Genomic DNA, 26,819 nt, shown 5'->3' with positions numbered 1-26,819 from the left:
AACTTAGTCATCAGGTATGAATTTCCTGAACTTTCTCCCCACTCCCACATTTATCCTCTACTATAAACTGCCTCCTACTTGGTTCAATTCTCAAGCCTCATCTCACATCACTTCCTACTATATTCTGACTAAGGCCAAAATTCTACCTTATGGTGTCCCTTTAGAGTGAATTTTAGAAACCCCAAAGTTTCAGTGAAAATACCAAGGATAATCATCAGTTTATAAAATTACTGTTGTATGTAAACAATGGATCTCCTCTTTCTAGGAGAAGAAGGTGCAAGATTCTAAAGTCACTCAGCAGAAAACCAAATGGCTTCTATTTTTATTAATAGGTCAGGCTTTAGTTGTCCTTTTACTCACTGACAATTACTGATAATGAGATAACGATTTCTTCTACTTCGCTTGAATTAACCTTAAGTCATTTATATTCACAAAGTGACAACAGTTTATACAAAACAGCAGTTTCACTGCAAACACTTGAATACAAATGGCTTATGAAACATATTCCATGTTAAGTGAAAACCAATGAGGCTGTCACCAATGTGAAAGCCACCAAACTGGTGGTATTCATCTCCTTTTGTCAGCAAGACTTCAGGGTTCATGAAACAGATTTAAGCTATAATACGCAGTCTTCAATAAAGTGCAAGGAAGAAGGCAAAGAGATGGAAGAGAAAAACAGCAGGTTGATTTTCTTTCTTGTAGTCACCAGAGAGTAAAATGAAATGTAAATGATAGTGCTGAATATAATGGACCTCAGTTCAACTTCAGGGTAATTACCCATGTCCGGCTTTTGTTTAAAAATTCTGCTCTCCTTATCAAAGCTTTCCACTGTTCTACATCTGGTATTGGACAGTAGCTATAGAAACCACTGTGCTAAAAGTTACACAACTATAAACAGCACTGGGCCATTTCCAAACCAAGGACAAGCAGGTCAAAAGTCTGCCATCCGATACTATTAAGAGAAATCTCTAGCCTTATTAATGAGAACAAGGTGAGGTTAGAAATCTTTGACTCTATATTAGGTACTTACATTTATTTTACTCTTAAAAAAATCTACTATTCTGAAATATATTAAGTTATCTAGAGTCTATGAAAATATGTTAATACATATTAAAATCATCACATCAAGAGTTCTGGAAAAGACTAGCAATTAACTATTGCACTTTGACATCTAGCACTCAGCACATAATTTCTAATTATAAAAAAAACATTGTGCATATTAATGCTTATCATGATGATACAGAAATATTAGCATATATAGAAATATTGGCATCTTTTTGGAGGGTCATGGAGTGGGAACAGGATACAAGTTCATGTTTAAATGTAAAAAAAAAAACCTAGAAAAATAATTCTAATTAAAGAATCATTAAAAAAAAAAAAAAGAAAAAAATACAAAGTGGAAAACCTGTCACTCATGTAAAACTTATAAAAGCCTCAGCAGATTAGAGTGACTCCACACTGAAATTTCTCATTTCCCTAAACCATTCATACCTTGGAGTATCTGAACCATATGTATATTTTGCAAATAATCTATGCTCAAGATTCTTTTACACTGTATTTTATTTATTTGGCAATGCTGAGGATTAAACCCAGAGTCTCATGCATGCTAGGCAAGTGCTCTACCACTGAGCTACATCCTCAGCCCCTATGTTATATTTCAAAAGCAAATTTTAACTATGATTGCCTAAAAACACAAGTGTTAGAGATAGAGTCATAGGCTTTCTCCACCTTCAGTAATCATATCTAAATAACATCATAGGTTGCAGGAACTAATTATCTTAACTGATTGCCCTTCCTTATGTTGGTAAGGAAAAGGCTTTTGCTTTTTCTTGATTTACCAGAAACAGTAATTTAAAACTATTATTATGGCCATGAAGTCCAGTCTGTTTGGCAAAATCATTTAGTTCCAGGGGTATGAAAGAAAAAATGATAGATCCTTCAAGATTTAAACTCAAGAAAAAGTATCATTAGCAGCAAAAGGAAATTCATTTGGGCTAAAGTAGACCACAGTAACCTGAAAGCTGAATTCAAGCAGGCTGATATGCAGCATCACCATGCTCCTACCCTGCTTCCATGACACTTCCAAATACCTCAAGTTAAAACACAATTTAAGGCTGGAGTTGTGGCTTGGCAGTAGAGTGCTTGCCTAGCATGTGCAAGGCCCTGGGTTGGATCCTCAACACCACATGAAAATAAGTAAAATAAAAGGTATTGTGTCTAACTACAACTAAAAAATAAATATTAAAAAACCACAATTTAATATTATAATAAATTAAATATTATCTATAAATTTAATATTAAAATTAAAATTAAATCTGTTTCCTTCTGACTTTCTATGCAAAATACTTTTTAAAAAGGTTCTCTCTCTCACACACACATCATGATTTGATGGTAATAAGTAAGAGACTGTATAAAGACCCAGACTGGGTTTACATTCAATTACTAATTACATTACTAATGTTCTTGGTGTCATCTTGACTTATTTTTCTCATCAATAAGTATCATCTACATCTTATTAAATGTATTATATAATTTAAATACTTCTACCTAATCTTTAATCTTTCATAGTTCTACTCAAAAGGAAAATGTGCACAGTGCTGGCAAGAGATAGGCAAAAATCACAAAATACTTCAGAAGCAAAAGTCAATTAGATGAAACTATCTTCAGTTCAAATAGCTTCCAAAGAAAACCCAAACTAACGACATTCATCCTAAGTTAGGATAATGTATAACGAAAACAGGCACAAGCATTATGTTAGTAAAACACCACAGTTTATGATGTACAACACTAATATTATTTTAATACCTAGCCTAATTCACATACTCATTTCTTCCACTTTGAGTCATGCAAAATCATTTTCTCAATGTCTATTCTCACCTTTCCTCATTTAAAAATATTATTATGCTATTGGTTCTTTTCCCCTTTGCAGTTCCAAAAATTTTCAGTCTTTATTCAGAAACCTAAATTTTGTACACCCTCCACTCTCATTAATGCATGCAGCAGCTTCATGTTACTAGACCCTTTAATTCAACCCGAAATAAAAAATTACATGAATTTTTATCACCTGCCACTATGACCTTCCAATGTTCCTTATTTTAAATTACACTATACTTGGTGGCTATAAAAAACAATGAACACTGACTTATACAATATAATAATTTTAATCTAAATTAATATCTATATAATATATGGAATTAAATTTACCTTGACTTCAGTATTTCTCAAATGACTACAAGAATAAAGTAGCATGTAAGGTAAACAAGTCATAAAAAAAGACGGGGGTGCTCATAATGGCCCATTTAATTCAATGGCAATTAAAAGTAATTGTACTTCAACAAACATCTATTATAGAGAAGACTATAAAAGTTGCATAAATTTTTTAAAAAGACCTCAAAAGAGTCTTGAAAAGGGCTACTCTGGGTACTATTTCATTTGCCCAAGTAGATTCTGGCAGAAGGGTTGAGAGAATATTGTTTTTAGGAGACTTTCACTGAAGACATAACTATCATACTTATATCCTGAGCTTTTCTAGACAACTTTGGAGATCAGTACTTTTATCTGATGAATTTTATATGAAAAAAAATTTTTTACAGCATAACCACTGTGACCACCACCATATATAGCAGCATTCAGTACATGCAAGAGGGGAAATAAATTCCAATAAAACATTCTGCCATGTCCCCATGAGAAACACGAGTTTAAGGGGAAAAAAAGATTCTCTTTAAAAGAAATCAGCAACATGATGTTCACAAATATTTATCTTTTGTCTATTTACTTATTTTTGTGGATGGGGATTAAATCTACCAGCATCAAACCAGGAACTATATCTCCAGATTCTAAAATATTTATCTTTTAATCTTGGTATATTCTAAAGAGAAGAATATGTTTTGGTAGAAAAGCAACATAATGTAGAAAAAAAAAAAGATTATCAAATTTCAAGTACACAGAGTATTTGGGGTCTTAATTTTGCACTTAACTGTTTAAGTGTCTGGGATAGGCTTAGGCTACTTCATCTTCTCTGAAATGGGGAAAATAATAAGCTCAAAGTGACACAATAAAAGTGTCACGTTTCATTCATTTAGCTTCTAGGATATATCAGTTAAGAAGAATGACAACAAACAAGATCTTATCAGGCACCTTCATAATTTTAACAATGATTCTCAAGAATTTTCTTCTTCACTTATGTACATATATAAATACACCATAGTGACATCATGTATAATCACAAGACTGGGATCCAAATTAGAATAAAATGTACTCCATGTCTGTGTAAATGTTTCAAAATATACTCTACTGTCGAGTAACCAAAAAGAACAAATAATAATAATAATACTGATAACAGCAATTTTTAATAACAAAAAATAATTTCTTCCTTCACTGCTTATATAAAATAAGCAAGAAAACTACTGCCAATAATAAAGTTGTATACAATATCCATATTCTCTAAGTAACTTTTATAATTTATGTCTACATTTTAAATGAGAGAAAGGGATAATACTCTATAACAACATATTAAGTGGGCCAAAAGTTATACTGAAGTTAAAATTAACAAGTGATAAATTAAAAATGAAGAGACACAATACACAAAAGTATAAAAGTCTACAATTAATAGTCTTCCATTGCCAAAACCAACAATGTTGAGAAAGTCTGAGAATAATTTGTTAGATACATGTGAGAACTGTTTGACAATTTCATGTCATCACTTACATTACAAAGAATTGGGATCTTGCTGCAATTATATACACTCCTCTCTACACAAACAGAAGGTAGAAATGAAGTAATTAAAAATCAAACATGATTAATTTAATATGACAAAGTATTTTCAGATATAATAAACTCCTTAGTTAAAATTCACTGACTAAATTTGATGTCATAATGTGAAGATCATTTCAAAACATTGAGTATTAGGCTTTTCCTTATTTTTAAAATGCAATTTCAAAATGACAAAAGTAAAATGATAAAAGGAAACCAAACAAAACTAATGCTGCCTTTATAGGTTTAAAAATACTAAAGAGGAATGGCCTTATTTATCAATTTAATATAGAACAAAAAAATCTCAAAGGCCTAAAATACTTGAGTTTGAGATACACTGCTTGAGGAAATATTATCAATCTGGGGGAAAATATTAGACTTAAAAAAATTAAACTCAGAAGAAAGCAAATATAAAATTAGCCCACAATGAATATTAATTTTTAAATTTTCATTAGCATAGAAATGTCTGATTTACTATTTCCTTTATTAATTATTAAAGAATCTCCTCCATATCTGTCTTATTCTTTGGAACACTATACGTATATGCCACTATAGAATCTAAAAGTAATTATTCTGCTTTTTCTGAGTACTGCTCATGTACCTTGCACATAAATGTTATTTACTGTTATTACTAACTCAAATGATTTACATTGAATGCTATGATTTCTAACAGCTGTAATATTACTATTTGAATTATCAAATGCCTCACTTTCTTCTAAATATCCGAATCAAGTATAAAGTAGCCGACTGGAAAAAGAGAAAAAAAGCATACTCTAACATACAACAGAAGCCTCTTATTCAGTGTGATCAGCACTGATAATGGCATAACTTATATCCCCCCCTAAAATTCACATGTTGAAGCCCTAATCCTCAATGTGACTACATTTAGAGTTGGGGGTCTTTAAGGAGGTAATTATGGCTAATAAAGTACAGAAGGATATGGCTTTATCCAATAGAATTGGTGTCTTTGTAAGAAGAAAGGCAAGAGGGAGGACTGCCCAGAAGATAGGCCATGTGAGGGCACCACAAAAGGGAGGACATCTGCAAGCCAGGAAGAGATGTCTCATCAGAAAACAAACTGCCAACACACTGATCTTTGAACTTCCAGCTTCCAGAACTATGAAAAAATAAATCTGTAATTTAGGCACACACATTTGCTTTGTAAATATATAAACATCTTAATTTAACTTTAAAAAGTGTATATTGATTTTTAAATCTTTTTGATATAAAGTAGGCCTATAAAGATTTCCAATTTGACTTCTATAAGATGATACTGGAACCTAAAGATTCTTTCAAAGCAATCTGGGTCCAGTAATCACTATTTTCCAACACTTTCCCAATTTGTGTTTTTTTTTTTTAGCAACTAACTTTATCCTGTCTTCTAAAGCACTCAATTTAGTTTTGATAAAAATGACAATTTTATTCTTATATTCCTATTTCACTAGTCTAAGTATTTCACTAGATTATGTAATTACTATAACAAATCTATTTGGAATTAACAGCTCTGGGAACACAACTGGCTCTTTGTAAACAGACCATTCAGCTAGTAGGAACAAAAGCATATGGATACTGTAGAGATGAAGCAACTCACCAGCTCAAAGCATTCAACACATTACAGGGCATCAGGCAATGGGTTTTAGAGCAGCAGTGGTCGATCAACTGACTTTAAAATGTGTAGTAAGAAAAGAGGCTCTAATGTCCAGCCAAATAAATGCTGGTATTTAAAACTGTCATTTTGAAAGACTGTCACTGTGCCAAACAATATGGAAACTACTTCTAGAATTTCTGATATACAATGTTCTAAAGGTTTAATGGTAAATCATTATCCTTGGAACATGATTTAATTTTCAAAAAAACTTAATAATTAAGTAAACTGTCTGATATAAAATTTCAGCAGCAAAGTCCAAATTTTTAAAAAGGCAAAGCAGATAGTAGAGGATAGGAAAGGCAGCAGAACACAACAGACACTAGTATGGCAATATGTAAATCAATGGATGTGTAACTGATGTGATTCTGCAATCTGTATATGGGGTAAAAATGGGAGCTCATAACCCACTTGAATCAAAGTGTGAAATATGATATATCAAGAACTATGTAATGTTTTGAACAGCCAACAATAAAAAATTTAAAAAATAAATAAATAAATAAATAAATAAATAAAAAGGCAAAGCAATAGTATAAAGCAAAATAACTATTTAATATGAATGTATTTCTTTAAAGGTAAACAAAAAAGATAAATTTTAAGAACATGCTAAATAATTATGACATTAATAAAATGAGTACAAAGACACCATCTCAAGTATGTCATTTGAATATAAACTTCTAGTATTTTTACTTTAAAAACTACTATCATACACACTCATTTTGATCACATTACATATATCTATATGTCTACGCATGTAGACATGTATATGAATGTATGTACTCGGGCTGGGGATGTGGCTCAAGTGGTAGTGCACTGGCCTGGCATGCGTGCGGCCCAGGTTCGATCCTCAGCACCACATACAAAGATGTGTGTCCGCCGATAACTAAAAAAAATAAATATCAAAATTCTCTCTCTCTCTCTCTCTCTCTTTCTCACTAAAAAAAAAAAAAAAAAAAGAATATATGTACTCATAGACACACATATCAACCACTTCCATATATGTATATCTTATTTTTCTGAAAAGCTTTGATATTGAAGCCTAATTACTGAGGATAATTATGTCATACTGGAAATTGTGAACATTATTCAGTCATAAAAACAAAATATTTCGCATACAAAAAAATCACTGAAATATTTTGCATACAAAAGTGACATAATAAATGCAGCGTTTTCAGAAAATTTATTTAAGAATGAGGTGTGAAGGACAGAGATTATTTGGGAGGAGTTGGTCAGCATAAACCAAGTGTATAGAACTAAGTGTAAGGACAGTAAGTGGAAATAAGGACAGAAATAAGAATGACTTAAAATAACATACATTAACAGCACTTTACAAATAATAGTTTTCACTACTATAAAAGATCCTTAAGATGTAAATTAAATGAAAATAAAGATAGAGATGGGTATGACAAATATTCAGACACCACCATCCTGCACTTCTGCTGACTCTGCCAACACAAAGCAAAGGTGGGTTCATTCATCTAGACTGTTGGCAATCCAGAGAAGTGAAGCCCAAAAAGCATTTATAGATCTAAACTAAGCTCCATTATGAGGCATTACTCATATCAATTCTGATCTGGATAGGAAATAACATGTTTTGTTCTTTCTCAAGCTTACATGAGTTGTGTATATGAGAGACAGAAAGAGAGAAGAGGAGGAGGAGGATGAAGAGGAGGAAAGAAGGGAGGAGGAAAGAAGGGAGGAGGAGAGGGAATGAATATAAACACTGAGCCTTAACAAATTAGGCCTTACTTTCTTCCTCACATAAACAAATATCTTCTCTTTATTATAGTCTGCAATTAAATAGGTTCTACTTTTGCAACAAGGATGTCAAATAAAGCTTGAGAATTTAGGGTCAACTTCTATTACTCTTCTATTCAATTTCTATATTCTACTCCTACTCTCTAACCCAAACCAAATGACACAAATCTCTCTTTTTTTTTTTTAAAGAGAGAGAGGGGGGAGAGAGAGAGAGAGAGAGAATTTTTTAATATTTATTTTTCAGTTTTTCAGTTTTTATGTGGTGCTGAGGATCGAACCTAGCACCCTGCACATGTTACCACTTGAGCCATATCCCCAGCCCTGACACAAATCTCTTTAACTCTTCCTGAACTTAATCTCTTTAATCTCTTCCTGAACTCATCAGGGAAACTCAAGGACTAACATTTACAAATTCTACTATGGAAAAGCAACTTTAAAAATTCTAGTTTTGATTCCTCCAAAATTTATTTTCAAAATACTCCAGCAATTTACCTCGAATTTCTTCACCTTTTCCATTGTGATCAAGCGCCTTGATGTGTGACTAGAAAGCTTCTGCTCACAGTTGCTGATGAGTTTCAGGCAAGGGTGCCAGGGTACCATCTCTTCAGTGTACCTGAAGAAAGAATAGCTAACTAGTATGAACTCACATGTGCAATCCACACAGGATCATCATGGGGGTATAACCAGTGTGGTGAGGGAGGTCTTTCCTCTACATGAGGTACCATTTTATTCCACATATGCTAACTGTCCACAGAATCCATAAATAGCCTACCTGTATTTCAACAGCAAAGTATTTAAATATTACCACATCAAAAAAATGCAGTTTATTTTTTTACCCCTTGAAAAGAAAATGAGAAAGGATATAAGTACGTTTTTTAAAGAGCACCAAACATTTAAATCACAAATATGATTTCATACTAAATGATCCCACAACAGCAGGTCTTACAGAGAGATGTACATCCTACAGTCCCCAGACATTCATGACATACTGACTGGTTTGGAGACTTTTATAAATTACCAAAATATAAAGTGCACTATGGCATATACTTTCCCCTATAAAATGAAATGCACCTGCAAAATTACAATGACATCTCGAGATCTATGTTAAATTTGTAAATACTAGACTAAAGTTATTTATACAACTATTCAAATAAACTAAGCACGTAGATTATATCAGTCATCTGGTCACATTAACTAGGAAATAATACTGAAGCCATGACAATGGGTGGTGGAGACTGTGCTCTTCAATACATGTACCACATGAAAGATGCAATAGTTTGTGACCTGGTATCTCGCAGGTTGTTGGTACCAATCTTGGCAGAGGAAACAGGTGACAAATATGGAACAAAGTTCTGAAGCAGAATGTAGAATAAAAGCAGGGAAGAAACTCACCAGGTATGAGCATCTTTAGAACACTGATTAACAGATTTTTTTTTTCCTTTGCAAATCTTTACGCCTTTCTGGATAGTCTCTACACATATTTATTGTAGGTAACCTTAATGCTCTGATCCAAAATGAGAAAGGTACTGACTAAAAACCAAGATCTTAGCTAACTATTCTAATGTGTCAACACCGCCTTCACCATCACTCTTTCTGACTTTGCCAGATCTCTGACCTTCAACAAGCTCTCCCTTATTAACTCAACCAAATGCTCAGAACCTTCACCACCCACTTACCAAGCAACATTCATACCGCAACTTCACTTTATTATCAGTAGGAGCAATTCTCTTGAAGTCATTCTCTGACTCTTTCCTTAGAGCTTTACAAGAAGTTATAACCATTTCAGTTTCACTTCATGTAAAAATTCTTTAATATTCTCTAAATAGTCAGAAATGTACTTCTTATAGAAGTACATCTCTCTGTAAGGCCTGCTGTTGTGGGATCATTTAGTATGAAATCATATAACTACAATTAAAAATGTCTTGCCAAATCTGATGAGGGAATTTTATTAGGCTTCTTAGTCATCATTTTTAATTTTTTAATTTTTAATTGAACTTGGGCAAACAGCCACAGTTTCACTCAGTAGCTTAGTGACTCCTATTATCACTTCCAGCACACATGAGCCAACCTTATGCCCTGTCTTAAATGAACAGAACACAGATGTTCAGGATCATTTGAAAGTAGTCAAAATTCTTAATAAACCCCAAAACACCAATAGATTATAGTGATATCATATAGTAAAGTCTCTTTGAATGGTAAGTATCGACCACAGAGTACAGAGGAAGGATAGATTATTTCGGCTGAGAAGCAATAGAAAAGTGTCAAAGAAGGGGTGACAATTAAGCCTCATCTTGGAAGATGACTAGAATTTTACTAGCAGAGGAAAGAAAGGCCATAACAGAATAAGCTAAGATGAAAATATAAAGATATTGTGACAATGGTAAAATATCTTATATACTGGATTAGGGAGAGTCTAGACAAGAGGAAAAATAGCAAAAGTTTGCAAGTTTTAATTTCTTTACTAGAATTAAAATCATCAAACAATGAAAAAATTCTTTATAATTAGTTCTGACAACTTTTCAAATGCAACTGAGCTTTTAGGTAGTATTTTGTTTTTATTATATCTAACTGAATTTTCAAAATGCCCTGTTTCAATAATACCTTAACTTAATCATAATATGTACTTCTTAATTTTGAACTTGAGTCATATAACAGGATTTGATTAAGTAAGTTAATTCTACAGCAGGAATAAAAGTCTACATTCACCATACTAGAAACAAAAATCTCTTAAAACCAATCTATGCTAAGTTAAAATTTTTGTACTTAGTCTAATAAAAAACTATATTTTCAATAGAAGATAAATAGACTAATTCTAAACTGTTTAATTTAGAAGCAAGAATATTATTTAAAACCTATAGATGACTTTGGTCTTAAATTCTTGCTACTGTGTTATTTTACCCAAAAAAAAGATGATTTTTGGATTATATATACTACAAAAGTAAAAATGGTTCATTTTTCTAGCATAAACTCAAGATAAACTACGTTCACTGTAAGCTAGCAATTAATAAAAATAATTTGTTGAAAAGATCCTTTAAGACTTAAGGGGAGAAGAAACAATAGAGGTCTAGTAACGAACATTAGAGGATCTAGAAATAATGCTCCAGATTCAGATAAGAGAAATAAACGCCACATGGTCTTCCCATGTGTGCTAGCCACACACCTGGAAAAAGTCTATCTATCTCTCAACATAATCTTCCCATGTCTGCTAGCCACACACCTGGAGAAAGTCTATCCCTCAACATAAAATCTAAGGCAAAAAAAGAATCAATTAAAATATGTCTCCCATGTTTATTTCTAAAACATTCCTTTGCTTATATGTGTTTGAACATATCCTTTTGTGCAAAATTGTTAAAATTTTAGAAAAATCACTAAAAAAATATCTAGTGTCAAACTGGTCTTTAGAAATAACATTTAAAGTACCTACAAATTTAACTTTTCTAAAGGAATAAAAGAACTTCAAAAGAAATTCTTAATCACATAAAATTTCAATTATATTTAAATAAAAAACTACAAAGAGTGTACAATCAGTTATGCTAGAACATAAGGATGTGTACAAAAACAAATGAGGAAACTTTTAAAGTACAGAAGAGCCAGCCCACAGAGATTCCCACTAGTTAAATCTGGGACAACTGGAGCAACAAAATAAATAATAATAAGTGATAATTCAATGAAAAATACAGGAATACATGACTCTATGCTACTTCAAATAAAATCATAAACAAATGAGAGAGAAGGGAAGGGACAACTCTCCTTTATAGAATGCCAATGTACAAATGCAGAAAAAATGATGGAATGCAAGTCATCATTTGACAACCACCATATTTGTGGGTATAAAAAATGGGTTTGTCAACTGAGCAGGGTCTGATAAAGTACAAGATATTTTTGTAATCTTTGGAAATTCTAACCAAAGAAAACGACCACTTTGAATTGAGACCTAGTAGACAACAACATGACCAGATGGTCAAAGTTAACATCACAAGGCAGACTATATGCCCCATGATGTGCTGCACAAAGAACATTTTCTGTATTATTCCTAGTACGAAAGCATTACCTCAGTCTTTTCATAGAGGAAACATGTATCCTGCTTGAGGGTCAACCCTCAGAATATGAATCACATACTCTATAATTAAACTGTTGAAAACACAAAAATAAAGAAAAATTGAAAAATATTCCAGACTGGAAGAGACTGAAAAGATAATGTAGAAAAATGTAGCATATTTTCCTGTATGGATTGAAATTGGTAAAATGTGAATCCATGAACATGACAAGCAACTGTTATCAATGCAGATTTTCAAACTTCTATAGCTGACGGTGGTAGCCAAAAATACTAGTTTCTAAAAAATACAATGGAGTAAGTACAGGTGATAAGGCATTATGCCTGCAGCTTTACAAATGTGTCAAAAGAGACTAATGATATGGGTATGTGCAGGAATAGAAGGTAAGGGTAAACAATGGCTAATATTTTGAAAATCTGAATGAAGGTAGAGATGGGAGTTTTATATTTATATTTGATACTTTTTTGTAAGTTTGAAGTTACTTCAAAATAATTTTTTTTTTTTTAATTTTAGCTCTGCAACTTAAAATAAAAAGCAGGTGGCTTGCTTCTGTTATGGTCTCAAGAGGAAGAGCTGTGGAAAAGGAGACAGGAAACAAATATTTCAAGTAGCATTTTGGCAAAAGGAAGAGGAAAACAAAAGCAGTAGCTAGAGGACCCCTATAATATGGACAGAAAAGGTGTATTTGTTGTTGTTGTTGTTTATGTTAAACATACACAAGGCTTTAAATATATGCATAACTTTTTTTAGACCTTTGCTTTAAAAAATATTTATTACATTTAAGGTAATCATAAGAGACAGTATTTATGAAAGTTAGCATTCTTTAACACATGAATATCTCAGCTAAATTGCTGAAAATTACTATGTGCAGACTGCTAAAATAGCTACCGTATAGCTATGATACACTAGACACTGAGGTAACTATGGTGTAAAACAGGCATTGGCAACTTTTTCCTGTGAAGGGCCAGAAATAAATCATTTCAGTTTTGTGGACTACATATATTTTGTCACATATTCATTTCTATGCACGTTTAACAATCCTTTTTAAGTGAAAAAACCAGTCTCAGCTCAAGAACCTTACCAAAACAGACCGAGAACCATATCTGGCCCGTAGGCTATGGTCTGCCCACCCCAAATATAAAAAGGTCAAAACAATCCAATCAATAATAGGAAAGGGATTATTTTTCATACTTATGTAGGTAAACAAAAGCTATCAATACATATTAAATAAAAGATACCTTGAATAAAATTAAAGGTAAGGGGAAAATTATGTTAGATATGCAAACATTTTAAGAAAAACAAAATTAAAATTACATACTCTGGTGTATACACTGGTAACCAATAGACTAGTCTTCCACCTAATACGAGGGTCTCAGCTGCAAAGTTCAACAGGTCAAAAAACATATCACTCAAGTGATAACTCAAGGAAACAGGAACATGGCTTTCTGGACTATATAAAGAAAACAAAATTTCAAAATCAGTGAAAATTTTAAGACTACTGAAATTAACTAAAGAGAAGAAGCATGCTTCTCAAAGTAATAACTCCTCATATTTAAATTTCACTTACCACTTCTCTATCCCCCTTGGTATTTCTTTCTGTGAACCTGTTCTTCTTGTAGATTCTCTGATACCATATGGAGCTAGAGAGAAAATAAGTAATAGTGAACAAATCACCAATGAAGGGCAAATAGATACAATGTGCCTCCAAATGTGACACCAGAGGATACAACATCGCCTACACACTATTCCAACTGAGAATAACTAACATAAAAAGTTGACTGTATTTTCAAAAATGTCTACGTCATAAAAGACATAGTAAGGCCATGAAAGTATCAGAAATAAAGGAAACCCCAAAGATATCATTACTAAATCCAATAACTGACTCTGGAGTGGTTCTTATACTCAAGAGAAAAAATATGCTGTAAAGGATATTAATAAATCAACTAACAAAATTGGATGACAACCTGTAGATTAAAGTATTGTATCAGTATACTGAAACTGAGAACTCTTTAGCTTTCTAAGACACTCCTTATTCTTAGGAAATAATACACTAATGCACAGAGGTAAAGGACCACAATGTACACAACTTATTCTCAAGTTCATTAAAAAAAATTAATATACATACATAGTGGTGAAGCAAATAAATTGTTAATAAAAAGCCCAAATTTTCATAAAATATATTAACTCTGACATTGTTTTTTCCTTTGTTCTTTTTAGTTATACATGACAGTAGAGTATTACACCAACACTGTAATGCCTTGATAGTTTTTCTTTTATTAGAATTGAAGCCATCTAAGTTATTAAAAAACTAAACAAGGCTGAGATGGTTCTTGACTTTTCCACTATTTATAGATTACTGCCAAATACTATTTAAAAAGGTAGATCTAGTCTTAGATAGACAACCTAAAAATCCTAAGATTTCACAAGGCATAGAAAATAAGTTCTCATTCATATTTCTGAAACTTATTTCACAGAACCCCAAATTTATTCTAAGTCTAGAAAGGAGATACCAGTGAAAAGGACAAGACAAAACCTAAGAGGCTTGCAATATGTGACACCTGAAACTCTCTTCTCTGAGATTTGCTACAACGACTCTAAACAACATTTTAGTATGCTAACAACCAATTAATTAATTAGTCAATATAAAAACAAATGTCTCAAAAAACAATATGCTGAAGGGAAAAACAGGTGGTAAGTTATTATATTTGTTTTATAAAAAAAAACAGAAAACCCATAGTTACTTAGTTCAATTATAATCATAATTAGTTCAATTATAATTATTACATTAATAATTTTCTCCTTTCCTATGTGAACAAATTGGGAGAAGGAGTACTACTTGTACAAGTTGGCATTCTGTGTCTATGATGACACATTTTGTACTTTACAGGGAAATGACTAGACAACTAATCCCACTACTATTTTTGTATAAAAATAAACTTACGGTCAGTGATAATGGCATCAAAATATGTGCCCTTCCTCCAGGAAGGTTTAGATGCATCTGAAACCAGTACATCAAGGTAATATTTCTCTAGACCATACTGACGAAGATTGGCTCTGATATTTTCATCTGGTCCTCTCCATTTCTGGTTTTTCCGACTAGCCTTTCCTTAAAGAAAAAAGAAAAAAAAAAAGAAAGAAAAGAAAGGTAGAAAGTATTAGATAAAACAGAACATTCTTATTTCCTGTTGTTTAGCTAAAAGTCACGTTTTAACTCATCTAAACCCACACTTAACTTATATAAAATTTGCTTTGATTTAAAACCTTCATTTTCTTTTTTTCCAGTCAAGCAACCACATATTCATACTAGCTTAACTGCTATGAGTTATGAGGAATTTTATTTTTTAATTTATTTTTTATTTGTTCTTTTTAGATACACATGACAATAGAGTATACTTTAACATATTATAAATACAAGGACTATAACTTAAGATCCCATTCTTGTGGCTGTACATGATGTAGAGTTTCACTAGTTGTATATTCATATATGAACACAGGAAAGTTACATCCAATTCATTCTACTGTCTTTCCTATTCTCGTTTCTCCCTCTTCCCTTCATTCCCATTTGCCTAATTCAATGAACTTCTCGCCCCCACAATACACCCACCCTTATGTGTGTTAGCACCCACATATTAGAGAGAACATGTGGTCTTTAGTATTGAGGGATTGGCTTATTTCACTAGCCACAATAGTCTCCACTTCTATCCATTTACCAGCAAATGCCATAATTTCATCTTCTTTATGGTTGAGTAATATTCCATTGTATATATGTACCGTACTTTTTTTAATCCATACATCTGTTAAAGGGCACCTAGGTTGGCTCCATAGCTTAGCTAGCATAGACTGAGCTGCTATAAACATTGATGTGCTGTGTCACTGTAGTATGCTCATTTTAAGTCCTTGGGATATATATCGCAGAGTGGGATAACTTGGTCAAATGGTGGTCCCATCACAAGTTTTCTGAGGAATCTCCATACTGCTTTCCAGAATGGTTACACCAATTGTAGTCCCACCAACAATATATGAGTGAACCTTTGCCCCACATCTTGCCAACATTTATTGTTACTTGTATTCTTTTTTTTTTTTTTAGTTATTTTGTTTATTTATTTTTATGTGGTGCTGAGGATTGAACCCAGGGCCACACACGTGCTTCACAAGTGCTCTACTGCTGAGCCACAACCTCAGTCCCATTCCTTCTATTCTTGATACTTGCCATTTTGATTGGCGTTAGATAGAATCTCAGTGTGGTTTTAATTTGCATTTCTCTAATTGCTAGAGATGTTAAACTTTTTTTCATATATTTGTTGACTAGTCATATTTCTTCTTCTGTGAAATGCCTGTTTAGTTTCTTTGCTGGTTTACTGATTGGGTTATTTGTGGGGTTTTTTGGTGCTAAGTTTTTTGAGTTCTTTGTATATCTTGGAGATTAATGCTCTATCTAAGGTGCAAATGGCAAAGATTTTCTTCTATTCTGCAGATTCTATCTCACATTTTTTATTGTTCCCTTTGCTATGAAGAAGCTTCTTAGTTTAAAATCATCCCATATATTGAATTTTGCAAGTAAACCATTATCTTTATTTCAATTTGTTATTAAAAATATATTTTGAACAATAAAACACACTGATATCTAACAGAACTCCAAGTAAAACTGCCTTAACACACTCATTAAACACTTGCCAATTATGAAGCATTTACTGGTAAAAACAGAGTTGACTAGAACATGGCCATTTCCTCCAGCAGTAAATAGTCCCACATAGAGATAGTGCTGAACAGATAAATGAAACAGAAATGAAGAAAGCTAACTTGGGAAATGCAGCAACTGTGGCCATGGAGGCTAAATGCAGACATAGCTGATGAAAAGTCAAAGTGGGAGTTGAGGGAGGGCCAAAAAAGTTCAAAAGTTTCTAGTTTAGGAGACCTAAGTGTATGGTGATCCCAGTGATTAAGATCAGAGAAACCAGAAGGTAAAACAAGCTTAAGTGGAAAGTTTGAGATACATAACCATGATAAACCTGAGGTACTTACAGAACCTTCAGAAAGAGATATTCTGCTAAAAGAGATAATCAGCAGGTAGCTGAAGGTCAGAACACATGCATTTGGGAGATATCCGTACATGTTGCGTTCATGAGAATGAATGACTTTTTTTGTTGGCCTAGGTGCCAGTCACATTGAAGTTTGCTCTAAAATTACTCTTAAATATTTATACATGGTTCTATGTGATCTAAAATTCACAATAAAAACAAAACAAAACAATAAAAAAGAGAATGACATAACTCAGAACAACATGCAGTGTAATATGAGCAGGGGTCAAAGATAGATGCCTGGAGAGAGGCAATATGTAAACAGAGATCAAAGAAAATTGCAACATCTTAAGGAGACTGAGATAAAACAGTCAAAAAAAAAAGTCAAACCACAGAGTGAGACCACTATCTAGGAAACCAAGGAAGGTTTGTGAGGGTCAACACTGCCAAACACTGTTAGTTTTGTGGCCTCACTAAGCATTTCCAGCAGATTTGTGGACATCGAAGCTGAAAAACAAGTGCTAAAGAAAGAGTAAGAAGAGTAAGAAATGAGGAAAAGGAGACAGCAAGCAAATACTAGTATTTCAGCAGATTTTGGCAAAACCCCCAACAGGACTGATAGGAAAGGTTTTGCACTTTTAAAGAAGGAGAAACTTGAGAATATTTTAGAATACAGTCTAAGATGAGAAAAATAAAGTTTAGAGGATATAAAATAGCACTACCTTCGATAAGATCTGAGGAAACAATATTCCCGGTAGAATGACTATCACAGAAATTTTAAAATCTTAAAAAATAAAAATTCAAATAAATTATATAGGACAATATCCTTAAAGCAGGCACAATGCTTCTACTGAAAGCAAACTGGATACTTTTTAGCATTTTGTTTATTCTAACATAATGCAGACAAAGAATATACTTTTCTGGTTAGCCCCTTTATGTAAACCATTTAAAAATAAAACTCATTTTTCTTCCTCATAAATATTACTAAATTTCTTAGAGTCAAGGTAGGAAAAAAGACAGGACATCAGTACAATACATCAATTGCTTCAGTAAAAGAAAAGAAAGCATAATAAAATCTCACCTATACAACGACTTATAGCAAATAGGAATAACCAAAAGGAAGAAGTGTTTTAAGAGCTGATTTAAGTTACCATAGTGAAATACAAACATAAAGATCAATACTTTCAAAATTATGAATAAAATTTAACATTTGTAATACTATTTAGCTATAAGAAAACATTTTTTCAATTTGATTCAATTCCATCAAAATACACATCATCAGTGAAGCTTTTAAAACTTAATGCATTATCCAAAACTGCTGGATGTGGTGGCACACACCTGTAATTCTAGTGACTCAGGAGGCTGAAGCAGTTGGATTGCAAGTTCAAAGCCAGCCTCTGCAACTCAGTGAGGCCCTAAACAACGTAGTGAAACCCTGTCTCAAAAAAAAGGCAAGGGGGGTGCTGAGGACATGGCTTAGTGGTTAAGTGCCCTTGGGTTCAATCCCTGGTACCAAAAAAAAAATTTCCAAAACTGCCCCAAAAGTAAATCAGATTCTTATCTCAAGTTACTCTCACTTAAAGGTAGAATCTTTAAAGTTACTGTCCCCTAAGTGTTCAAAGATGCATTGGTCAGTTATGAAAGTTAAAATTTACATGATACTTCAAAAATTAGGTATTAAATACTAATCCAGTATATACTCAATATATGATTACTGAATAAATGGATAGTTACAATCTTAAATAATATAAACTATATATATTTTCATAATATGTATTTATGGATTACAAAATCGCTATTTCCTCTTTTTCTCTCTTAAACTTCAAGCTCATGAATCTATAGTTTGCCTACTTCTTTTTAACCTCTTTTATTAAGACTACAAATACCTCTGGGGAGAGGTATTTTTCTTATTCATCTCTGTGTTCCTCCAAATCATTATGCACATACTCTTATCACTTTGTAAAAAATAGATATTCGATGAGGTCTTACTTGTAAAAAGTATAATTATATTGCAATTTTGTATTTTAAACATAAAAAGTCATATAAGTCTATTTTATTATTATTTGAAAGGCACATTTGGTTCAACAACAAAGACTGTGACACTGTCTGTAAGTTCTACTCACCCAAGCCATGAACTGTATTATAGTCTATGTCTGTCCCATATACATATGCACCAAAATGAGCAGATGCTATCAGGAGGCCACCTGAAAAATCACACAATTATGATCTGTTAAGCAGGAAGTCCCAGACTATTCTTTTTCTCCCTACTTAATGTGATCCAGAATTTTACAAATTAGCCACAGGCAGAGTACCCTGTAATGATACTGATCCTGTCCTATTTTGCAAGACACAGAACTGGGGTGCAGGTGGGGGAGACAATATCTTTTGTGGTCAAAATAACGAATATTTAGACATTTTTTTCTTATTTTAAGAAGTTTATACAGAAATGACTTGCTTCTTTATTTAAAATGAGTATGTACAGCTGCTTACACAAAGAGTTAAAAATACATAAATTCTGATAATTGGATTTTAATCTCACTAAAGTCAGAGTTTCAAACAACTAAAGGAAACATAATGCATATGTAAGACATTCATTCCTACAAAATGTAATCTATATCCTATTTTAAAATATTGTTACACCTGCAACTAATCAAGTAATTAGCTCTTGGTTTAAACTATTAATTTCTAGGTACCTATTATCAAACATAAAACAATTAATACAATTATTTTTCTGTTTAGTTAAAGTTATGACCAAAGTAAGAATAAATGCCCTAATAAATTTGACAAGACTACATTTTGACAGATGTTATCAGCTCAAAAAAGAAAAATCCTAATAATGATTTTTTTTTCAAGTGAAACTTTAAAAAAAGAGAGAATAATAGTATTTTGGAATCCTTGAAGAAAAAATTAAATTTTTATAATTATATTTTCATTAAGCTTCACATTTTTATTCAAATTAAAATGCTTTTAGTTCTTGTTCAAGTCCTAATTAGCTATAATATAGAAAGTTCTGTCAGTCAAGCTGAAATCAGAAATATATTCTTAAGACTAAAAAATATGCACAGACTTGGCAGAGAAAAAAGCTAGGGTTCTTATATCCTTTTGAAATCAATCTTTAAAATTAAGATGGGTAGTGCCTCCAGAGGGTCAAGATCTACAAAGTAATAGTGTTCCTCCCATATCCATTTAAAACACAGTCTGATAACATTACTTAAAAATATTCTGCTCAGGAAAATATTATACCTGACTAATCCCTATTGGAGCCTTTGAAGAAGAGAAGTGGAAGGGATTCAAAGTACAGCAAAACCTATGGCTTCTCACACTAACTGCTGAAAGCATTTGTGTAAGAGGTAAGGCAAAAAGGAGCTCATAATTCTTAGTCTAGAAATGGAGCAGGCCATACTTAGGAAAGGTACTGTATGTGATGACCTGGAATACTCACAAAGTCACTTCACCCAAATCATGAGGAATTACTACAATTCTGCCAATTAAGGCAGATACTCACCTAGAAGAACTAGTTGTCAAGGGGAACAGAAAAGCTTTCCTGTGCTTCCTTAACAGAACCTTATCCATTTGGTTAGAATGAGTTTTGAGAAGACTCAATTTACAGTACACTGCTGAAAGGAGATGAATAATCTGTTAGACTACATCTGTTAGTTAACTCTGTGCCTTTTAAGCTTTTAGTTTTTAAAAATAAAATCATAATAAATTGGTTTCTCTGAACTGGTTACTCTTCATTCACTGCTAATCATCTAGTTCTAGTGGTTCTTTCCTTAACTTGAAGCATTTTTGCATTTAGTTATACCTTGGTTGGAATTTTCTTGGAGGCTTTTTGGTGAAAAAAGAGGCACTTAAAAAGGAGGGTGAAGTGTTGAGAATATAGGTAACATGACTCACCCACTTCTTTTTATGCTATTTGAAATAAAATTACTGCATAATTAGTCTAGAATAGCAAGTTGGTGTTTTAATTTCTCATTACAATAACCACTGTAATTTCAATTTCTCAAAACAGTAGCCCCTTTAAGGTTAGGGTAATATCTTACAAGTAAAAAAATATAATAAGTAGAATTTATTCCATGATAAAGAAACTAATTCAAGATTGGCATTTTTAGAGAGCTAAATGGAAAGCTTTGCTGGGCTTTGCTTTTGCTAAGAGAAAAAGAGAAAAGCTGGTAATACTGCATCTATTTGACCTTAAAAAAAAAAAAAAAAAAAAAACTACTTAAATAAACTTGCAAAAGAATACTGCTAAAAACAGAAATTCTACTAGACAAAAATCTATAAGACTCAGAAAAAGGAGACTACAAGAATTATGGGAAAATGGGAAATAGAGAATATTACAAAGATGTATAAAGATCCATTCTCTCACTCTCCAAATTTCTCTTTTCCTCCCCATAGTCTCCTCCCAGGACTGAAAGAGTCAGTTTCCTAACACCTAGAATCCATGCCTCTCTTTTCTAGTGACAAAATTTCTAACAGAGCTATCCTTACACCTAGCAGTCATCTGAAGAGTAGACAAGGCCAAGGATGCTGAATCATAACTAGAAGAACTGACTCATTTGAGAAGAGAGGATGAGAAAGAATCATAGTTATGACTTCAGAGCTCTATGGTACCTTCAGCAATCAGCAGACACTTGCACCAACTATTATAATTATGAATAAAGAATTAACATTTATTATTTTTAAACCCCAATTCCTTAGCTCGCTGCAATCATTGTAAACTATAAATATTTTGAAAATTAGTCAAAGATAAAGTGAATTCATGGTCAAGTTACTCATCATCACCATTTACTATTAGCTATATGTAACATCTTTCACCAAAAAGGCATCTAAGTTCTTAATAAAATAACAATGATAAACATTACAATTCACTCAATGTCTACCATGTGTCAGGTTAACAACCTAAGAATATTGTATATACTTAATCATCACAATATATTACTATTATCAATTTATACAAATAATGAGCTGCAACTCAGACAAGATTCTTGCTCAAAGTCATCCAGTAATTGGTAGATATATTAAAGCTCACTCTACATGCTCTTTAAAAAAAAAAAAATACCATACTACCTCCTTTGAGGTCAACACTAATTAGAGTAAGTATATATTGGTTTATATTACATTAACTTATTGCTATCATTTGCATGTGAAACACCCCTAAAGGCCCATATGTTAAAGTCTTGGTCCCAAGGGTGGTGCTACTGAGAAGTAGTGTAACTTTTAGGAGGTGAAGCTTAGTGATTTAAAGTCCTTAAATCCTTGAGGGTGTTCTCTGGGGCTAGAACCTAGGCCCCTTCCTCTTCTGCTCCAGGCTGTGAGAAGAGCAGTTTGCTCTGCCATGTGCTCCATGCCATTACCATCCAATACTTCCACCAGAAGTCTAATAGCAATGGGTTTGTTCAATCATGGAATGAAATCTCTAAAACTATGAGCCAAAATAAATCTTTTTTCTTCATAAGTTAATTATCTCAGGTAGTTTATTATAGTGACAAAAAGCTTACTAACACACTTACCAGTTAAACAAAAGAAAAATTTTATCACTAAACAAATTAAATAACATAAGAAAATCTGCATACTCAGTAAAAATTGCATACCATTTACAAGCCTTGTAGCATATCACAGGCAGGGCTTTGCTAATCACTCTGTTAGCTATACTCATTCATATCAGATTATATCCTAACTACTGAGAACTAACACAGTGGCATGTGTCTTCATTTGGACAATTCTTACACAATGTAAGAAAAATTACTAAAACAAGAATTGACGTGTTTGCTAAAATAGAAAGGAAAGTATATTTCTGCAGCTTTTAATGCAATTCTAAACAACAGTAGCAAACTGTCTAAAAGAAAAAGGCATTTAGGCAGGAAAAAGATTTATAATCTTAAGAAAATCACAAGTTAGGAGTAGTTTTTGAAAAATCCATTTGGGAAACTATATAAATTTCAATTATGTTCCTTTAAAATAGAAAACAGATTACGTAAACTTAACTGTATAAAAAAAAGTTAAAGAAAGGAAACCAAAGGTAGAAACATCATCAAATATTTTGTGAAAGCTAAGGCTACAGAGGAGGGCACAGAGCTATTTATTATTCTAATCCTTCAGAAGGTACTACCCATCAATGAGGCAAAAGGCCCAAGAGAGAGGACAAAATGTGCTTAAGAACTCTCTGGTCACAATTTTTGGTTATGATCAATTTCAAAACAAAAGTACCAAAACTGACTTATTTCCTAAAACTACATTCAAACTACAAACACAAGCTATGAAATTATATTTTAGCAGCATCTTTGTAAAGAACCTCTTTTCATTTTATATTAATTCTTCTAGATGAATAGTCAGAGGATATACTAGGGATATAGATATACTATTCACTGTAAGGAGCTGCTCTAAAGCAAACACAGCACATGTCCTTGCTCCTCACTACACTAAAGGCAGTCAACATCTTGACCACAGTGATATTAGCACACTATAATATACCCAGCTTCACCTATATCAAGAGAAGGAAATTTTACATGCAGTGACAATTATTTTTTTAACTCTATGGTCTCATCTATGATATATGTCTGTATAAAACTTATTTTGTACATGTATTCATTTCAAAAAATTCTTCACAAACATTTTTAAAGTCCAAGAACAGATTAAGGATTTATAATAAAGAGTTTAACATTTGGAAAAAAAGATAAATCAGATCAATTCCTCAGATCATACAAGGGAATAAACTCTAAAAGAACCAAAGATATAAAAGAAAAAAAAATAAGACTACAGAGGAAAACAGAGAAATGTCCCTGTAATATGAATATAGGGAAAGTGTTTTCATGGTAAATAGCATTTACAAGCAAACTCACAAGATAAATTAGAAGCTGGGAGAAAATATTTGCAACATATATCATGAATAATGGGGTGGGGGCTGGGTGTGTGTTGCACTAATGTCTAACAAAGGACCTTTAAAAATAAAGGGCAAGGTCAGGCATGATAGTGCATGCCTTTAATTCCAGTAGCGGAGGCTAAGGCAGAAGGATGGTGAGTTCAAAGCCAACTTCAGCAACTTAGCAAGGCCCTAAGCAACTCAGTGAGACCCTGTCTCTAATAAAATACAAAAAGGGGCTGGGGATGTGGCTCAGTGATTATGTACCCCGGGTTCAATTCCCAGTACCAAAAAAAGAAGAATGGCAAAAACAACCCAAAATTCTGTACAAAAAGAGGCAAAAGACATGAAGCCAATTCCAAAAAAAGTAATGTAAATGGCTCTGTAAATGGAAAAGTTGTTAGATTTCTCTCTAATAAAAGAAATAAATTAATGCTACACTAAGAAACCATTTTTAACCTAACCAGCTGGCAAACCTTCAATTCAACTGGTGAGACTGTGGGAGAACAAGGACTCTCTTATGTTGTTGACAGGAATCCAGACTGTATAATGGAGAGGAATTTAGCAACATCTAACAAAACTACCTAGGCTTCCACTCTTCAACCCAGCAATCTTATGTCTAGGAATTTGTCCTAGCTCCATTAGCTCAACATTGCAAAGGTTATTCATTGAAAACACTAGTTTTAAACAAAACACTAAAAAATACCAACATCCAAGAATAAGAAATTATCATAGTACATACATCTATGGAATACAACTATAAAAAAGAATGAAGACAATCTCCATGAACTGACATGAAGTAATTTCCAGGAAATACTGTTAATGACGAAAGCAAAGTTAGAAACAACATATACAGTATGCTACCTTTTGTGGAAGAAAGCAGAATGAGAAAATGTCCATATATCAGGTTAGCACTAGAAAAAGAAAAAACAGGAAGAATGAACTAGGAAACAATGAAGTTGGAACATGATGGCACATGCCTATGATCCCAGCTATTTACGAAGCTGGGGCAGGAGAATTTCAAGTGTGAGGTCAGCCTCAGCAACTTGGTGAGAACCTGCTCAAAAGAGAAATATTCTGGGAACTGATATATGTAGCTCAGTGGTTTAATCTCCTATACCAAATGTGGTACAAACAAAGTTGGTTACTAATGTGGGATTCAGGGAGCAGGATGGAAGGAATGGATATGAAAGAGATTTGACACTTTTCTGGGTACATTTTATTGTGTAGTTCTGACTTTAAGGAAGTAGGGGGTGGGGATAAAAATCTAAAACTGAAGGCAAACTAGAACAAATGAATGCAAGTAAATTTTAAATGAATGAGAAAATTAAGCAAGCATAGTATTTGAGTTTGTTGTTCAACAGACAGGGTGGAGAACTGAAAACATATCTTGAATTCCTTTAAGTAAGATTCCCTTTCTTTCTTTTTCTTTCTTTCCTTTTTTAGTGACATGAATGAAGCAATTCAAAACTATTTTAATTACAGAAATGAGCAAAAGAGCAAATGTGTTGATCTTGATAAAAATAAAGGTTCTCAATGTGGAAGAAGGGACGCATAAAAATATGAAATGGAGTAGGCAAAAGAGAAATCCATGAAGATCAACTGGAATATGATAGTATAAACACAAGTATAAATCACAATTTCTAACATGTATCTGTGTGTAGGCATACATATGTTCACACACTGTGGGGAAGTATATGTGTGTCTTTTTGCATATGCACTTAAATGCATAATATGTTTCCTAGTTTGTCCTCTGAATAGGTCTAGAACTCAGATCTTGGTCTCTAATACCATCTCCTCACTCAAAGAAACAAGTGTTCCTTAGAGAAATGACTTGATACTAAGGCCAGAATGGCCATAATATAAGCCAAAAATTAATAAAGGGCTTCAAAGGAGGAGGAAAAAAATTAGAAACATATGAACATGTTACAAACATTCAATGTGAAAAGGCTAGGCAAATATGGGACAATTTGAACAACAACAACAAAATAATTAAGGACTGCCATGTATTATAGACCACCAGAGGCAAACAAACAAACAAAAAAAGGTGTGGGGGACCTATTCATTCACATTATTAATAGGTAAGTAAATAGAAAGAAAAGAAGAAAGGGTTGCTGCTTACAGCAGAATAATGAGAGTTGACTAGTGGCTATAGAAGGATTGGTGGAGCTGAAGGAGTGCTGGTTCATCCCTTTGCAACCATCAGAGCACAGACTGTTTTGACAAAAATCATATCAACAGACACCAAACCTGACAACCTTATAGATGTGAGAGGACATTTTCATAAGGAGAACAGTTACAGGGTCTTAATGTGTCTCCCTACAGATTGCTTATTAACTTCAAGGGGAAAAAAAAACATAATCATCATGCAGTGGAAAAAACAAACACCATACTGATCAAAATTAACATTACTAATGAGAGACAGAAAGCCATCATGTATATACCCTGAGGAGGACAGACACCACTGATGTAGTAATCCCACTGGGAATGTATAACCTGAATCTAATCATGAAGAAGCATCAATCAACTCAAAATGAGGAATGTTCTAGAGGAAAATAACCAAGGGAGGAGGAATACCATTCTTCAAAGGTGTGAATTTATAATAATACAAAAAGAAAGGCTTGGAGGATTGAGGACATAGCTCAATGTTAAAGCATTTGTCTAGCATGTACAAGGCCGTGGATCCATTCCCACACCACAAAAAAAAAAAAAAAAAAGAAAAAAAAAAA

The 26,819-nt window shown here is 32.8% G+C and overlaps 1 protein-coding gene across 8 annotated transcripts in view; it reads right to left on the bottom strand.

Annotated features, from left to right (window-relative positions):
- The window catches only part of LOC107155182 (tRNA (guanine(10)-N2)-methyltransferase homolog), a 76,803-nt gene that overhangs the window by 10,408 nt on the left and 39,576 nt on the right, over positions 1 to 26,819 (bottom strand). For 6 of the 8 annotated variants that reach the window (XM_048797848.1, XM_015500975.2, XM_048797862.1 and 3 more), the window contains 5 exons: positions 19,352 to 19,432; positions 15,152 to 15,316; positions 13,778 to 13,850; positions 13,529 to 13,660; positions 8,648 to 8,768 (listed from right to left, as the gene is read on the bottom strand). In XM_048797848.1, coding sequence (XP_048653805.1) covers positions 8,648 to 8,768; positions 13,529 to 13,660; positions 13,778 to 13,850; positions 15,152 to 15,316; positions 19,352 to 19,432 — 572 coding nt within the window. The remainder of the gene's footprint in view (positions 1 to 8,647; positions 8,769 to 13,528; positions 13,661 to 13,777; positions 13,851 to 15,151; positions 15,317 to 19,351; positions 19,433 to 26,819) is intronic. The other 2 variants (XM_048797834.1, XM_048797826.1) reach the window with 2 other exon arrangements.

This window comes from Marmota marmota, unplaced genomic scaffold, assembly GCF_001458135.2.
Source record: "Marmota marmota marmota unplaced genomic scaffold, marMar, whole genome shotgun sequence".
Classification (NCBI taxonomy): Eukaryota; Metazoa; Chordata; class Mammalia; order Rodentia; family Sciuridae; genus Marmota; species Marmota marmota.
The sequence above is the reverse complement of the archived record's forward strand: the minus strand, read 5'-3'. Positions and strand labels throughout refer to the sequence as shown.